We start from the raw sequence: 12,828 nt of genomic DNA on the forward strand, positions 1-12,828 counted from the left end.
GGAGACACTATGATCCACGCGACCTTACACTCCTGGGCGAAGGTCTCTCGAGCTTCTTGGCCCCTCACTAGGTATACCCCGCGGTAGTGGGGATAACTCCGCGACGTTTATCATCCAAACCTTGGCGACATATATAGAGAAATCATTGTGCTTTCGAAGCCAATTAAAAGCAATAGTAGACCTCTTTTCGAAACTTCGAACTTTGATAGTTCTGGGACTTTTATCGGCCAGGCATTTGGGACATGGGTGTTCGACTACGGGTGGTTCTCTAAGACAATATAAGACGAAAATGAAGAATAAAAAGGTTGCGATTTCGGCTTCATTTTCTAGTTACAGTAAAGATTCGAGTTTTGTCACTTTTTCGGTTCTTCAGAGTGACAAATCCGGGGAACGTCGGACGTTTCTCGCCGGCGTCCCAGGTGGTGACGGCGAAACTCGAGAACCGTCGCGGCCACAACATTGTCGCGTATATCGGTGTGAGGCTAGAAGACCACTACTAATCCAATTACAAAACTTCTTTATTTTTCATTATTTTTTTATGAAACTTTTACCAACATATTCGTGGCATTTTTCCGATTAAAATGACACCAAATATGATATGAAAACTGTGCTATCGATTTTAAAGTTCTTAGTCTTAAATTGCATGGAACTGAAGGGCCTTTCTGACTACATAAACGTGAAGTGGCCTCCCTTCCCCTTTAACGGGGGAGGGGAGGTACCTTTGTAATTTTAAATGGAACCCCCTATAAAATGTTACATATTTAGATTATACAGGAAAAAACAAGTCAATTTTGTCTGAAACATTTTTTTGTCAGATACTTCCATGATGAGATATAACAGTTTGAAGTTTCGAGTTGTAGGTACTTGAAGCGCTCGGAAATAGCGTTATGGAATTATACGCGCTCGAGTCCTTTGCTTATTCATGAAGAAACACAAACAATAATATTTACAATTCTTGAGATTGACTCACTTATCTATGAAAACGTTTTCAGTTTAGAGCTGTTATTCAAGCAGTAACATTGTGATTATGGCTACTTTTGACACAGAAGTGTATATGTTATTAACGTTAGGTGAATGCCAAAAAAATTATCGGCGTGCAGCAGTGATGTTTTTTGAACGTTATGGGATCAAAAAATGTCATGCAACATTTCATAATTTAGAAAAGCGGCTTCGCGAGCAGGGTGAATTGTGTAAAAAAACTCGCAATAAACCTAAAGCTGTCACTAATGAAAATAATAGTGCCAGTATTCTTGCTGCAATTACATTAAATCCTCACATTAGTCAACGTACAGTTGCACAAACATCACATATTAGTCGTTCATCAATTCAACGAATTTTGAAACGGCAAAAGTATCATCCATATCACATGGTTTTATCACAAGAGCTTTCGATAGCAGATTACGATCACCGCGTAAGATTTTGTGAGTGGCTGCAGGGTGTTGCGGAAAATGACTTTTTGTGCAAAATACTTTTTTCCGATGAGGCCACTTTTATGAATTCAGGGCATGTAAATAGACATAATCTGCATTATTGGGCCGTGGAAAACCCAAATTGGATGCGATGTGTTCCCTTTCAACATCGACGGTCTTTAAATGTTTGGTGTGGCCTAATAGGAGATTTTCTGATTGGACCTTATTTTTTCAAGAAACTGTAACATCTGCAAGTTATTGTGATTTCTTAAAAAATCATTTGCGAAAAATTTGGGAACAAATGGATAGGTCGTGGGGGACCTCGTCAATGGCCTCCTCGATCCCCCGATCTAACACCATTAGATTTTTTCTTATGGGGATATGTAAAGGACAAAGTTATGTTTGAACCACCGACGACAAAAGAGGATATGAAACAAAAAATACGTAACGCTTGCGCTTCAGTGACTCCCGAAATGTTAAAAAATGTTAGAACAACTTTGATGTTTCGAGTAAATAAATGTTTACAAGCCCGTGGTGGACATTTTGAACATTTAATTTAAGCGCGTATAATTCCATAACGCTATTTCCGAGCGCTTCAAGTACCCACAACTCGAAACTTCAAACTGTTATATCTCATCATGGAAGTATCTGACAAAAAAATGTTTCAGACAAAATTGACTTGTTTTTTCCGCTAGAATCTAAATATGTAACATTTTATAGGGGATTCCATTTAAAATTATAAAGGTACCTCCCCTCCCCCGTTAAAGGGGAAGGGAGGCCACTTCACGTTTATGTAGTCAGAAAGGCCCTTCAGTTCCATGCAATTTAAGACTAAGAACTTTAAAATCGATGGCATAGTTTTCGAGATATTGAGCTGTTCAGAGTTATGTGGGCCACCCTGTATATTTGTTTTCATGTTATACATACGAAAATGATGCAATTTACTCGTACAATACTGAAATGTTTAGTAATTTATTAAGTACAAACAAATTTAATAATGCAAAACAATTTTTAGTGGTGCCTCACAGTCACCATTCGAGTGCTAAGGGTTAAAAATCCGCCTAGAATGCGGTGTCACGTCCGGTGGTTCGATCGCTCATGAATAAGACAAATAAAACTTCAAATAAAAATTATGCCACGCGAGGAGAGAAGAATAAATAAGATTAAGATAAGCCTTAAGATTCTAGGAAGTAAGACGGTGTCATGTCCGGTGATTCGACCGCTTAAGAATCAAACGAATAAAACTTGAGACAAAGAATTATTATGAACTATTGTTGAAACCCAATAATGTCACGCAAGGAGAAGGAAATAAATAGGATTAGGATAGGCGTTAAAATTTCTAGAAAATTAGATAGCGAACAAAACAATTCCAATTATCCTCCTGCGAGAGACGCAGCAAAGATCGACGTCACCCCGAAAAATAAACAGAAAGTGTGTCTAGTTGCACCAAGTTCCAAGAAGGCACACTAATCCCATGGTAAGAATGACGCGCATTAGATAAAAGATCAAATCAATATCCTATTGAAACAATGGACTGTCCATCCTATAAAAGGGAACCAATACTTCAAAGATCAATTCATTCCGTCATAAAGTTTTGACCGGATCAGTCCGTCATAAAAGTGTCAATTCAGTTTTAATAAAGTTTCACTAAAGTCTAAGTTTAGTGAAAGTTTTATAAAGTTTAAAAGAAGCGACAATTGGAATTAGTGAAATCCGCGACCTGCGGCTGCGATATTGGAATTGGTGGAACCTGCAACCTGCTATCCGCAGCAACTGCGATTAGCGGTACCAGCGACTTGTGGACTTGCGGTGTCCACTTAGCGAAGCGAACCGAACAACTCGGTAAATTAACATTACTATTATTGAACGAAATATTTGTAAGCTATCTAGTTTATGCGTTAACTACACATAATCTCTATTTGTCAAATCATGTTTAAAACTTCTGATTCAGCACCTAATTTTGAATAAATCAATAATTTTGTTTGTTTTGGAAAATAAGAATACAAGTTATTTAAACAATCCTCAATTTCCCGAACCGTAGCCGGTGAATGCAGGTAGGTTCAAAACTGCGTCCTATCTCATAAAAATCATAATCCGTCCTACCTGGGACGTAACAGCGGCAACCCGACCAACAGAGGTGTACGTTGCTTACATAATAAAGACGCGCGACAGTCACGTATCAAAGGGGGTCCTCGCTCGCAAACAATGCCTTACGACGTCATACACTTTGGCCAATAATTCGGCTAGAACCGAGAATGCGTGTGAAATGACCCAATCGTACAGGCCCAATTCTTGCGAGGCACGTGGAGTATCAGTCACTTGATAAACGACTGTCGCGCGCCTCCACAAGGTTCGCAACGTGCACCTCTGTTGGCCGGGTTGTCGCATTTCAGGCGGATTTTTATAACTGAAAAATTTGTACTCTCCGTTTTCGTCTTATATTGTCATGGACAACCGCTCCTTAAATTTTCCTCCCACTTGTAATCGAACACCCTGTATAAACACTGTACCGAAATGAACAGTCGCTGCGTTAGGAACCAGAAGACAGGAAGTACCTTCGAAGGTACACGTTTTAAAAAATTGATAAATGGTGCTGAACATCCATAAAATATTGTTCTAAAAATGGTCCGCCGTTCGAGGTTCAATAGGCTTCCGGTAGATAACGTGTGAAGAGGCCACGCTGACTCTCTGACGAACTATCGTAAACGAAATGTAGCTGTCGGCCTTCGACCTCTATCTCTCGATCGAAATGAAGTTGTCGTTGACGCACCTGCTCGGCTTGCGCTTCGCGTGGGGCACTATTTCGACGGTGTCGACGGTGTCGTCGTTGCAGTGGAACTTGACGTAGGGGTTCGACGCGGCGTCGCTCGACGGCTTCGAGTTCTTCGAGTTCTTGGAATCCTCTTCGAGGGCGACCGGGTACAAAGCGACCAGCAAAGCGACCAGCTCCCTGCCGCAGGATAGACCCCGTACTCCCAGCAGGTGCAGTATCGCGAGACAACGCCAGCCACGATCCTGGGAAAGGTACCTCCTCAAACTGACCAGGTCGTTCTCGTCGATCCTCTTCGCGCACAGCTCGTACACGTCCGAGAGCAGTTCGCAGGCGATTAGGGTCGACGCTCCACCGCCGCCGACCGAACTGGAATGGGTATTTCCATAGACCTACGTATTTTATACGGGCCGATCTTATCCGATGAGAAAAAGCTGGCCTTATCGCGAAAACAGATAAGCTTATTGTCCGAACACACCCTCCCGCGCGCGACGGTACGCAATCTTGTTTTCAGTGGAACACGCGCTATCTTCGGAGGAAGTTTTCTACGTGGAATCGCGAGTGACGAAAGTCGATTCGAACCCGCGTCACTACGACACGACTATTGCGCCGGAACAACTTTGGATACAAGGTGCACAATGGGCTGGTCGTTCGTTCGTTACCGACTCTGCTTAGGCTCAACCACAGGGCCCCTAAATTGTGATACCGTGCGGAATCTCTGATTCGACGATCGGGAACCTGTGAACTTGTACATTTCTTTATGTATCGAGATTGTTAGCAATTTATGCGTCGCTGTTCGGATCTACATAGAAAATCTGGAAGTTATATTTAGCATCAGGCTTATCGTACAACGCAATCCTGAAACGCACGTGACACGATAATCGTTTTCACCTGTGAAGACTCTTTTATCGTAACTCGATCTTTACCCGTGTTCTATACTTCTAGCTGTGAAATTTAGAGGCGTGCTTCTGTTGGAAAATATGCCATCCTAAGCTTTATCTTCCTTTGATAGAAGGTATAATTCGATAGAATTAAACCGGTAAACAATTTGCTATGAATTTGTTGCTAAAATTTGTCTACGAATTCCGATCCATCTGTTTCCGCGTTAGGCTCGGTATTTGAGTGCAAAGTTTCCGGGCAAAATTCTATGCCAGATCAAGACCAAATCGAAGCCAAACCTTGGCTTCGTTATAGAGGGCAGGTCGGTCGCAGTAAGAGCGAACCTAACCTTGTTCTGAGAATAAACCTGGCTTGCAGGAAGGAAAACGGAATTAAATTATTGAAAATATATGAAACTTAAAATTATATAATTTAGAAGTTTAAATAAAATTGTATTTTTCCTTTTAGAGTAAGGTTTACTCTGATTTTTCTCGATATGTACTCGTAGAGCAAGGACTTAGTGCTGCCCTCTATAACGAAGCCAAGGTTTCACCTCAATTTGGTACGGAATTTGGCCTGCAAACTTTGCACTGAATTTGCGATCCATCTGTCTCCGAAGCTGATTAGGAATTTGTCGACTTTTGGTGCCAAATTCATATAATATTAATCATATCAAATTCTGCTCCAAGCAGAGTTTGGTACCAAATTGGCAAGTCTTTTGATCGCAAAGTGTGGTGCAAACATTGCGCTAAATTTACTTGATACAGCATTTGGCTAACTGGGATTGATCAAGATTTGCTCGACTGGAATGCAATTTATATTTGACCTAACCTGTACTCTAAACCGAGCCTAAAGCCTACAACCAAGGACCACCCTACTGGACACCGATGTACAGTATTAAAGTACAGCCGCCGCACAGTGGTCCAGAATAGTAAAGTTGGTGGGCAAAATTCGAAAAATTGCATCGAATTTCTTTCAGTATCGATTTCTGTAAACACTATTGTTATAATTAAACTAAAATTTAGCTGCGTCCGTCTGCGTTTGTAACCGTGAGACATTTTTTAAAAACATGCATTTCTACATATTATAAAACCCGTAATTGGAAGTAGTCTCATTCAATAATGAAATAATTGTAAATAAACTATATAAATGTGTAAAAAGACATCTAGTTAAAGTTGGTGTGACGAATTTTTAGAGCTCCGTTCTTTATAATTACTTTCACCTAGAATTCTGAAATATAAACTTTCATTGATTTCACTAACAATACAGTGAATTCTCGTTACGAGTCAGTGCCAACCTTACGATTTGGAGTCAGTGGAACTACCCACGCCACCGCGATGACTTTTGACTTATAAACGGATGTGACTCTTCGATTTCCAGCGTGCCCTGTGTATATAAAATGCGACGCCCGGCGAGAACCTCAGATTTCGTCTAAGAGTCAGTCGACAGAACCGCGCAACCGACTCGTAACGAGAATTCACTGTAACTCTTTAAACATACAGTTTCGTGTGGGTACGTTTACATAACATTATTTGTCTAAAATTATGTTTCAAATCAATCAGAGAATTTTCGATTTTATCGGATAAAACAGCCCCCATAAGGCTAGGTTTTTATATTAGCAAAAAAATAATATCAGATTCGTATTCCACGAATCGAAAACCCCCGAAAACTGCCTTCTTCGTAATAAATACTGCATGGTTGAAAGAGATATGAATTTTGCCCACCTATTTCTGAACCGCTGTGCGCCGCGCCGAGTGCACGTGTGAGAAAGTGACCGCAGCATCTAGATCCAACGATCGATCGCAACGAGATCGCGTATCGGGATCGGATTTTCACTCTGCGGTCAACGATCGTCGCGATCGAATCGTAAAAACGGCCGTTTTCTCCCGGTTTGTCGGTTCGGGCTTGGCTCGCGATTCCTCGAAAGAAAATGGCGTACCGGTGTTACGATCAACGGAATCCATAACACGAGGGATTTGTACGAGATTGGACGCCAGAAAAAGATAATTCAATGCAATTAGCGCTCTCCCTATTTCTTTTTCCCTCCCCGTTAATCCATCAGGCGCCAAGATCTACCGAAAGGTAATTCAATTAAATTCGCGCTCTCCCTATTTCTTTTTCTCTCCCCGTTAATCCATTAGGCGCCAAGATCTACCGAAAGGTAATTCAATTAAATTCGCGCTCTCCCTATTTCTTTTTCTCTCTCCGTTAATCCAACAGGCGCCAAGATCTACCGAAAGAATCGATCGCATCGAACGTGCGTGCGCTCGTTATCGGCTTTGGGGCATGTATCGGCCCGTGGATCACGCGATCTTACCAAAACGATAGGGCATCTTTCACGTCACGGCCTTCTTTGACTTGAGCGAGCAGCTCGGCGAGGAACACGTCCAGCCAGGATGATTTCTGAAACGGCGAAGATACACATTGATTACTCGTGCGTCATTCGTCGCGAATCGAGTGTCTCGGAAGGCGAGATACAACATTATCGTCCGCTTCTGTCGACTCGATAACATTAAACGGACCACTAATTACACCGCAATCGCCGATGTATATAAATAATTCGGCCGCCTCCGCGTTCTTTTCTCTCTTTTTTCTCTACGAGCCCCGAAATTCGCCGGAACAAAACAGAGATACCGAGCCGCATGATGAAACCGTCATGACGAAAACAACAATTCGTTTAACGGAAGACATCTAAGCTTCGATACACAGCGAACACTATTCACCCCTTGCCCTACAACATCAACCCCTAATCGCGACGAAGATTCTGAACAATAATAAATAATAAATAATAGACGTACGGTAACACTAGAACTACCGAACCAGTCACAATGACTGGTGCATGATTTCTTCTTTCACGATTACTGAAACTATGAAAAATGATACCGTAAAAATCGTATGAAACCTGAGCAAATTCAATCTTGCTGTTACTATAAAGGGATAAGTCTAAGTCACGTTTAGGGCTCGGTAGTTCTAGTGTTAATAGACTGCGGATTTTATGCATTTATGGCAAAAATGGGTATGCACAATTTAATGCAGTGGACATGTTAAAGAGATTTAGGGACACCAGCGTATTGGTTTTACCTTAATAGAATAATTAAAGGAAGACATTTTTATTTCGCTCCTGTGTCTTACAATCAATGCAAACAATTTTTGTTTTGCAATAGAAATGAAATTCTATTTTGGCGATGTTAACAGTAGACATGAATTTTCCAATTTTTTTCCGGAAATTACGAATTAAAAAATAGTTCTAGTAGTGGGGTTAATTCGCGATCGGTAGATCGCAGTTGCGATTAGGGTCAGTTGAAATCATTTCAATGATCGCGTGCGAAAAAAGAAAATAACAGGCAAATCAGCATCGAGCGATCTCGTCGATCGTTGTCGATCTTTTAACCCTTTACGAGGGGGGCAGGGCGAATTTCGTGCATGAGCGGTCGCCGTGTGCAACCGCGTCCGTGCAAACACATGATTCACAAGGGAAGCAATCGCGGGAGCCTTATCGATCATAGATTATGCCAGCTCTGTGTCAATTCTCGGAGATAACGATTCTCTCGTTGCATCCGAAGAGCCGCGCGCGACCAGATCGCGCCTGGTGATCAATTGAATGAACAACTCCCACCGAATGAACATAATTCGTGGATTTTATGCATTCATCACAAAAAATAGTGTGCACGATTTCAAATTGAAAATCCATTATATAAATTTGGGAGGACTGTTTCCAATTTGTTATCAACGCTAAACCTACCGAGCCTTAAAAGTAACTGATGCATGTTGTCTCGTAAAAGTGACGAGAGATTTATTTGGATTTTGTGCAGTTTGTATTGTAATTAGACTGCGGATCTTTATGCAAAATAAAAACTTTCTATCTGAATTGCAACAAACTGGGGTGAAATAAAAATGTTATTTCTTTTTGATTATGTCTAATAAATTCAAAGTAACATAACAGTATCTTTAAATTTTTCTAATGTTGTTACGTTTCTAAATTTCACCTACTCATTTTGTCATAAATGCATAAAATCCGCGGTCTAATTATAATATATGCTCTACTAGATATATGCTCTCTGATCTCTGACAATAGAGGCGATCTGAGCTTGCGCGGTTGACATCGCAAACGACGGCGCTGCCGTAGCTTCGTTCGAACAGCCGTGTCGCGGCACACTCACACACCGCCAGGTCGGAGTGTACGTGTACCTACTAATATATAATTTATTAAAGTTATTTAAGAAAATTGTCCTTATGTGCAAATTTTGCCGAATTTTGCAAATTACGCCTAGAAAACGCAAAAGTAGGACCTGCCGGTAGTCAAGCGATCTAGATTTATCTTTTATCTAACGCTTTTCACCCTTGAAAAGCCCGATCTTTGCATTATCGGGCCATAAATCGTGGCCTCCCGAACCCTTGCAACCTTGTACGATCTAGCGTTGTGTGCAGCACACCATGGCACACGCACGCGGCACACACACTGTCATTTGAGCTTCTCTTATGCGGCCGTTCGTAGCGTGAAGATCGCTAGGAAGCTTCTCCTAGTTCCTGTTTGGAGCGTGGCGACTCAAGGCCACGTAGGAAAACTGGCCCTTAACACTAGATTGCCGGAACGAGTCAATTTGACTCATTTACGATTTTATTGCTGTACACAGCGAATTCTCGATATATATGTCAACAACACGGGTCTCGCCAGCGTCATATATCGTCCAAGAGACATACCCGAGTCGTCCGAGGCCTCTATAGTAGTCGTAGGGATAATTCCACAACGTTTATCATGCAGGCATTGGCGACATATATAGAGAAATAACTGTATATAGAAAAACTTAAATAATTTTTTAAAAACATATGTTGGTTTTTAATAGAATTATGAAGGTAGATGTCTGATCATTAAACTGCGGATCTTTACGCAAAATAAAATGTTTATACATCAATTGCAATCTATAGGAGCTAAGTACAAATTTATTTTGCTCATTAATAATTTGTATATGTTCAAAGTGGTATATCAACATTGTTGCACTTCTTTAATCTGTTTACTGCTTTGAAATACACCTACTCATTTTTGTCATAAATGCATAAAATCCGCAGTCTACTGATTACCCTCGTTATCATACAATACCACCAATCTGTCGGAGGGAATCACTAACTGACCAGATCGCTTCTTTTTCAACCGGCAATCTAGTTTTAATCATTTCCCACGAGAGCATCTTTATAATTTCAGTAATTGTAAAATAATAAATCTGGAACCGGTCGTTGTGACCGGCGATGGTACGTTTAGCGTTAAATAGTGGAGGAACCTTTTATCTGGCTCCTATACCTCGCAATCGACATAGACAATTTCTATTTTGCATAAAACTCCGCAACCTGACAACGGATCTTTGTGGAAAATTTTCTCGAGTGAAATAGAAATTTATTTTCCTTCTCAGTATGTTTAACACTAAACCTGCCAAGCATTAACAGTATCTGTTAAATATTGCCTTATAAAAATGGCAACTAAGAAGAAGAATTCATAAATTTATCGATAATTTATAAATTTGACAATCAATAATTAATTTGATAATTTATAAATTTATAAATTAAAATTGAGTTTGTCCATAATTTTCGATATAATAAACGCTTCGACAAGGAAATTCTACTATTTTCCCTAAATGAATTTTTACAGTTTCAATAATTGTAAACGACAAAACCGGTCATTTTGACCGCGGTAGGTTTAGCGTTAAAAGTTCCAAAAATAATATAACGGTAGTTTCAAATTCTTCTGACGCCTCTGCTATTTTAAATTGCACCTACTCATTTTTTTAATGACCGCATAAAATCGGCCGTCTCCTTTGTCCCAGTTGGTCCACCGTGCGTCTGTTTTCTCTGGGGGCGATTACGCGCGCAGAAATCGATACTGTTTACGTTACACGAGACAGAGAGATCACGCGCGGTGTGTGCTACCTGCCAAGTATGCATCGACAAACGCTATCAACCGCGCGCAACTTCTATGTCATCTCGACGTGACGCCGAGCGATGCTAAAGAGCGTCGTATAAATCGCGGGGTAGGCGGAATAATGATCGATCGCGATTACGAAACGGACCGGACCTAGTCAAAGACGCCGCGAATAGAATCGAATCGGGAACGAGAGTCGACTGGAAGTCCTTCCTCCTCGATCAGAAGCCTCGAGGAGAAAGGACTCGACCACGGTCGCCAAGGCAAAGGCAATGTTACTTGAAGCCGGCCTAACGATCTAGGATCCATCCCACTGGAAAATCATCGCTCGAAGGAAAGATCCTGCATAGTTGCTAGAACAGAAGAATTTCTATTCTCTATCTATCTCCTACAGTCGATTGCTCATCAACTCTTTAACACGTTAACTGCCATATACATAAGTCACACTATACATAAGTCACTTTTTGACTAGGCTTAGACATTCATTTTTATCGCGACGTAAAGATAAACCGAATTTTATTAAGATCTTTAGAATTCGAAAGGTTTAAAACAGCATCCCCTATAGTACATTTAAAATTTCTAGTTTCGCTATCATTAATTAAATTACTCTGATTTTGTAAGAATCTCTGGGAATGATATTCGCCACTTAACGTGTTAAAACAGAACAATTTTTTCAAAAGTGAAGGCCCCTTTCAGAAGCCAGATTAGTTTACCATAATGAATATTAACCCTTTGCCCTCGGAACTATTTTAACTGGAAAACTATACTCTTCTGCCTACCTAGATCATTTCTTTTCAGTTTATGCATACGAAACTGATGCAGAAAATATTTTGATACAGTAATTTTTAGTGGCGCCTCAGAGCCGCCATTCGAGTCCTAAGGGTTAATCCATCAACAGCAACTTCGACCGTGACATCACACCCAGTAACGAAATCCGGTAATTCCGTTTTGGGATTATTATGTAAAACATGATCTTCCCGAGCTTCCCATTTGTTACAGTACGATTACTGAAAATCCTATTAACGCGTTCGCTAGCAGTAGTTGTTGCGTTGCTCGTCCCCTTTGTTGAAACGTTTTATCGAACGCGACGTACCTCCTTCACGAATTATTTAAACAATCTAGCAGAAGAATATTGAAATTATGCAGTGCGACAATTTAAAAGTAGCTACAATTTAAAATAGAGAAAAATTTATAGTAAAATTTATAGTAAAATGATTGAAGAGAGACCTCCTTGCTTGGTTCCCGTTTCTAACATTAACCCCCTACCCTACAATATCGAGTCATACTCGTGACAAAGATTCTGAACAGAGTCTAATAAATATGTAATAATCCTTGTGTTATTAATTTCCTTCAAACCGAAATAAAATTCTATTTCGGCGTTGTTAATGTGCAGCTATTAAAGATCATATACAGCGACTCCCACTAATATTCGGACGCTATTAAAAATCGCATAACTTTGTCAATGTTGGACTATACTACTTGAATTTTTTTGAGAAGTTACAACAATTGGATCGCTCATAAGGCGAGAAAAATGTTTATTGTATTGTTAACTGTATAATTCATACAGATCTACAAATCGTACTTTCTAAATTTTCAATGTAAGTCCACCTAAAAAAGTTGCAAAATACAGCTGTTAGTATTTCCACTGCAATTTCGACCAATCAAAATTTGTGTAAACAATTTTTTTTCTCTTTATGTAGCAAGCCAATTGTGCTAACTTCTTAAGAAAATCCAAGTCGTATGGTCCAATGTTAACCAAGATATTCGATTTTTAAAAGCGTCCGAATATTAGTGGGAGTCACTGTAGGTATACAATAGATATAAACGTTCCCCTTTTTTCAGGCAATTAGAAAAAAAGG

At 40.2% G+C, this 12,828-nt stretch overlaps 1 protein-coding gene across 8 annotated transcripts in view; it reads right to left on the bottom strand.

Annotated features, from left to right (window-relative positions):
- Positions 1-12,828, bottom strand: part of Mv (lysosomal-trafficking regulator mauve) — a 45,934-nt gene that overhangs the window by 23,308 nt on the left and 9,798 nt on the right. For all 8 annotated transcript variants that reach the window (XM_076799494.1, XM_076799495.1, XM_076799492.1 and 5 more), the window contains 2 exons: positions 7,376-7,461; positions 4,180-4,548 (listed from right to left, as the gene is read on the bottom strand). In XM_076799494.1, coding sequence (XP_076655609.1) covers positions 4,180-4,548; positions 7,376-7,461 — 455 coding nt within the window. The remainder of the gene's footprint in view (positions 1-4,179; positions 4,549-7,375; positions 7,462-12,828) is intronic.

Source organism: Halictus rubicundus, chromosome 13, assembly GCF_050948215.1.
Source record: "Halictus rubicundus isolate RS-2024b chromosome 13, iyHalRubi1_principal, whole genome shotgun sequence".
NCBI classification, from domain to species: domain Eukaryota; kingdom Metazoa; phylum Arthropoda; class Insecta; order Hymenoptera; family Halictidae; genus Halictus; species Halictus rubicundus.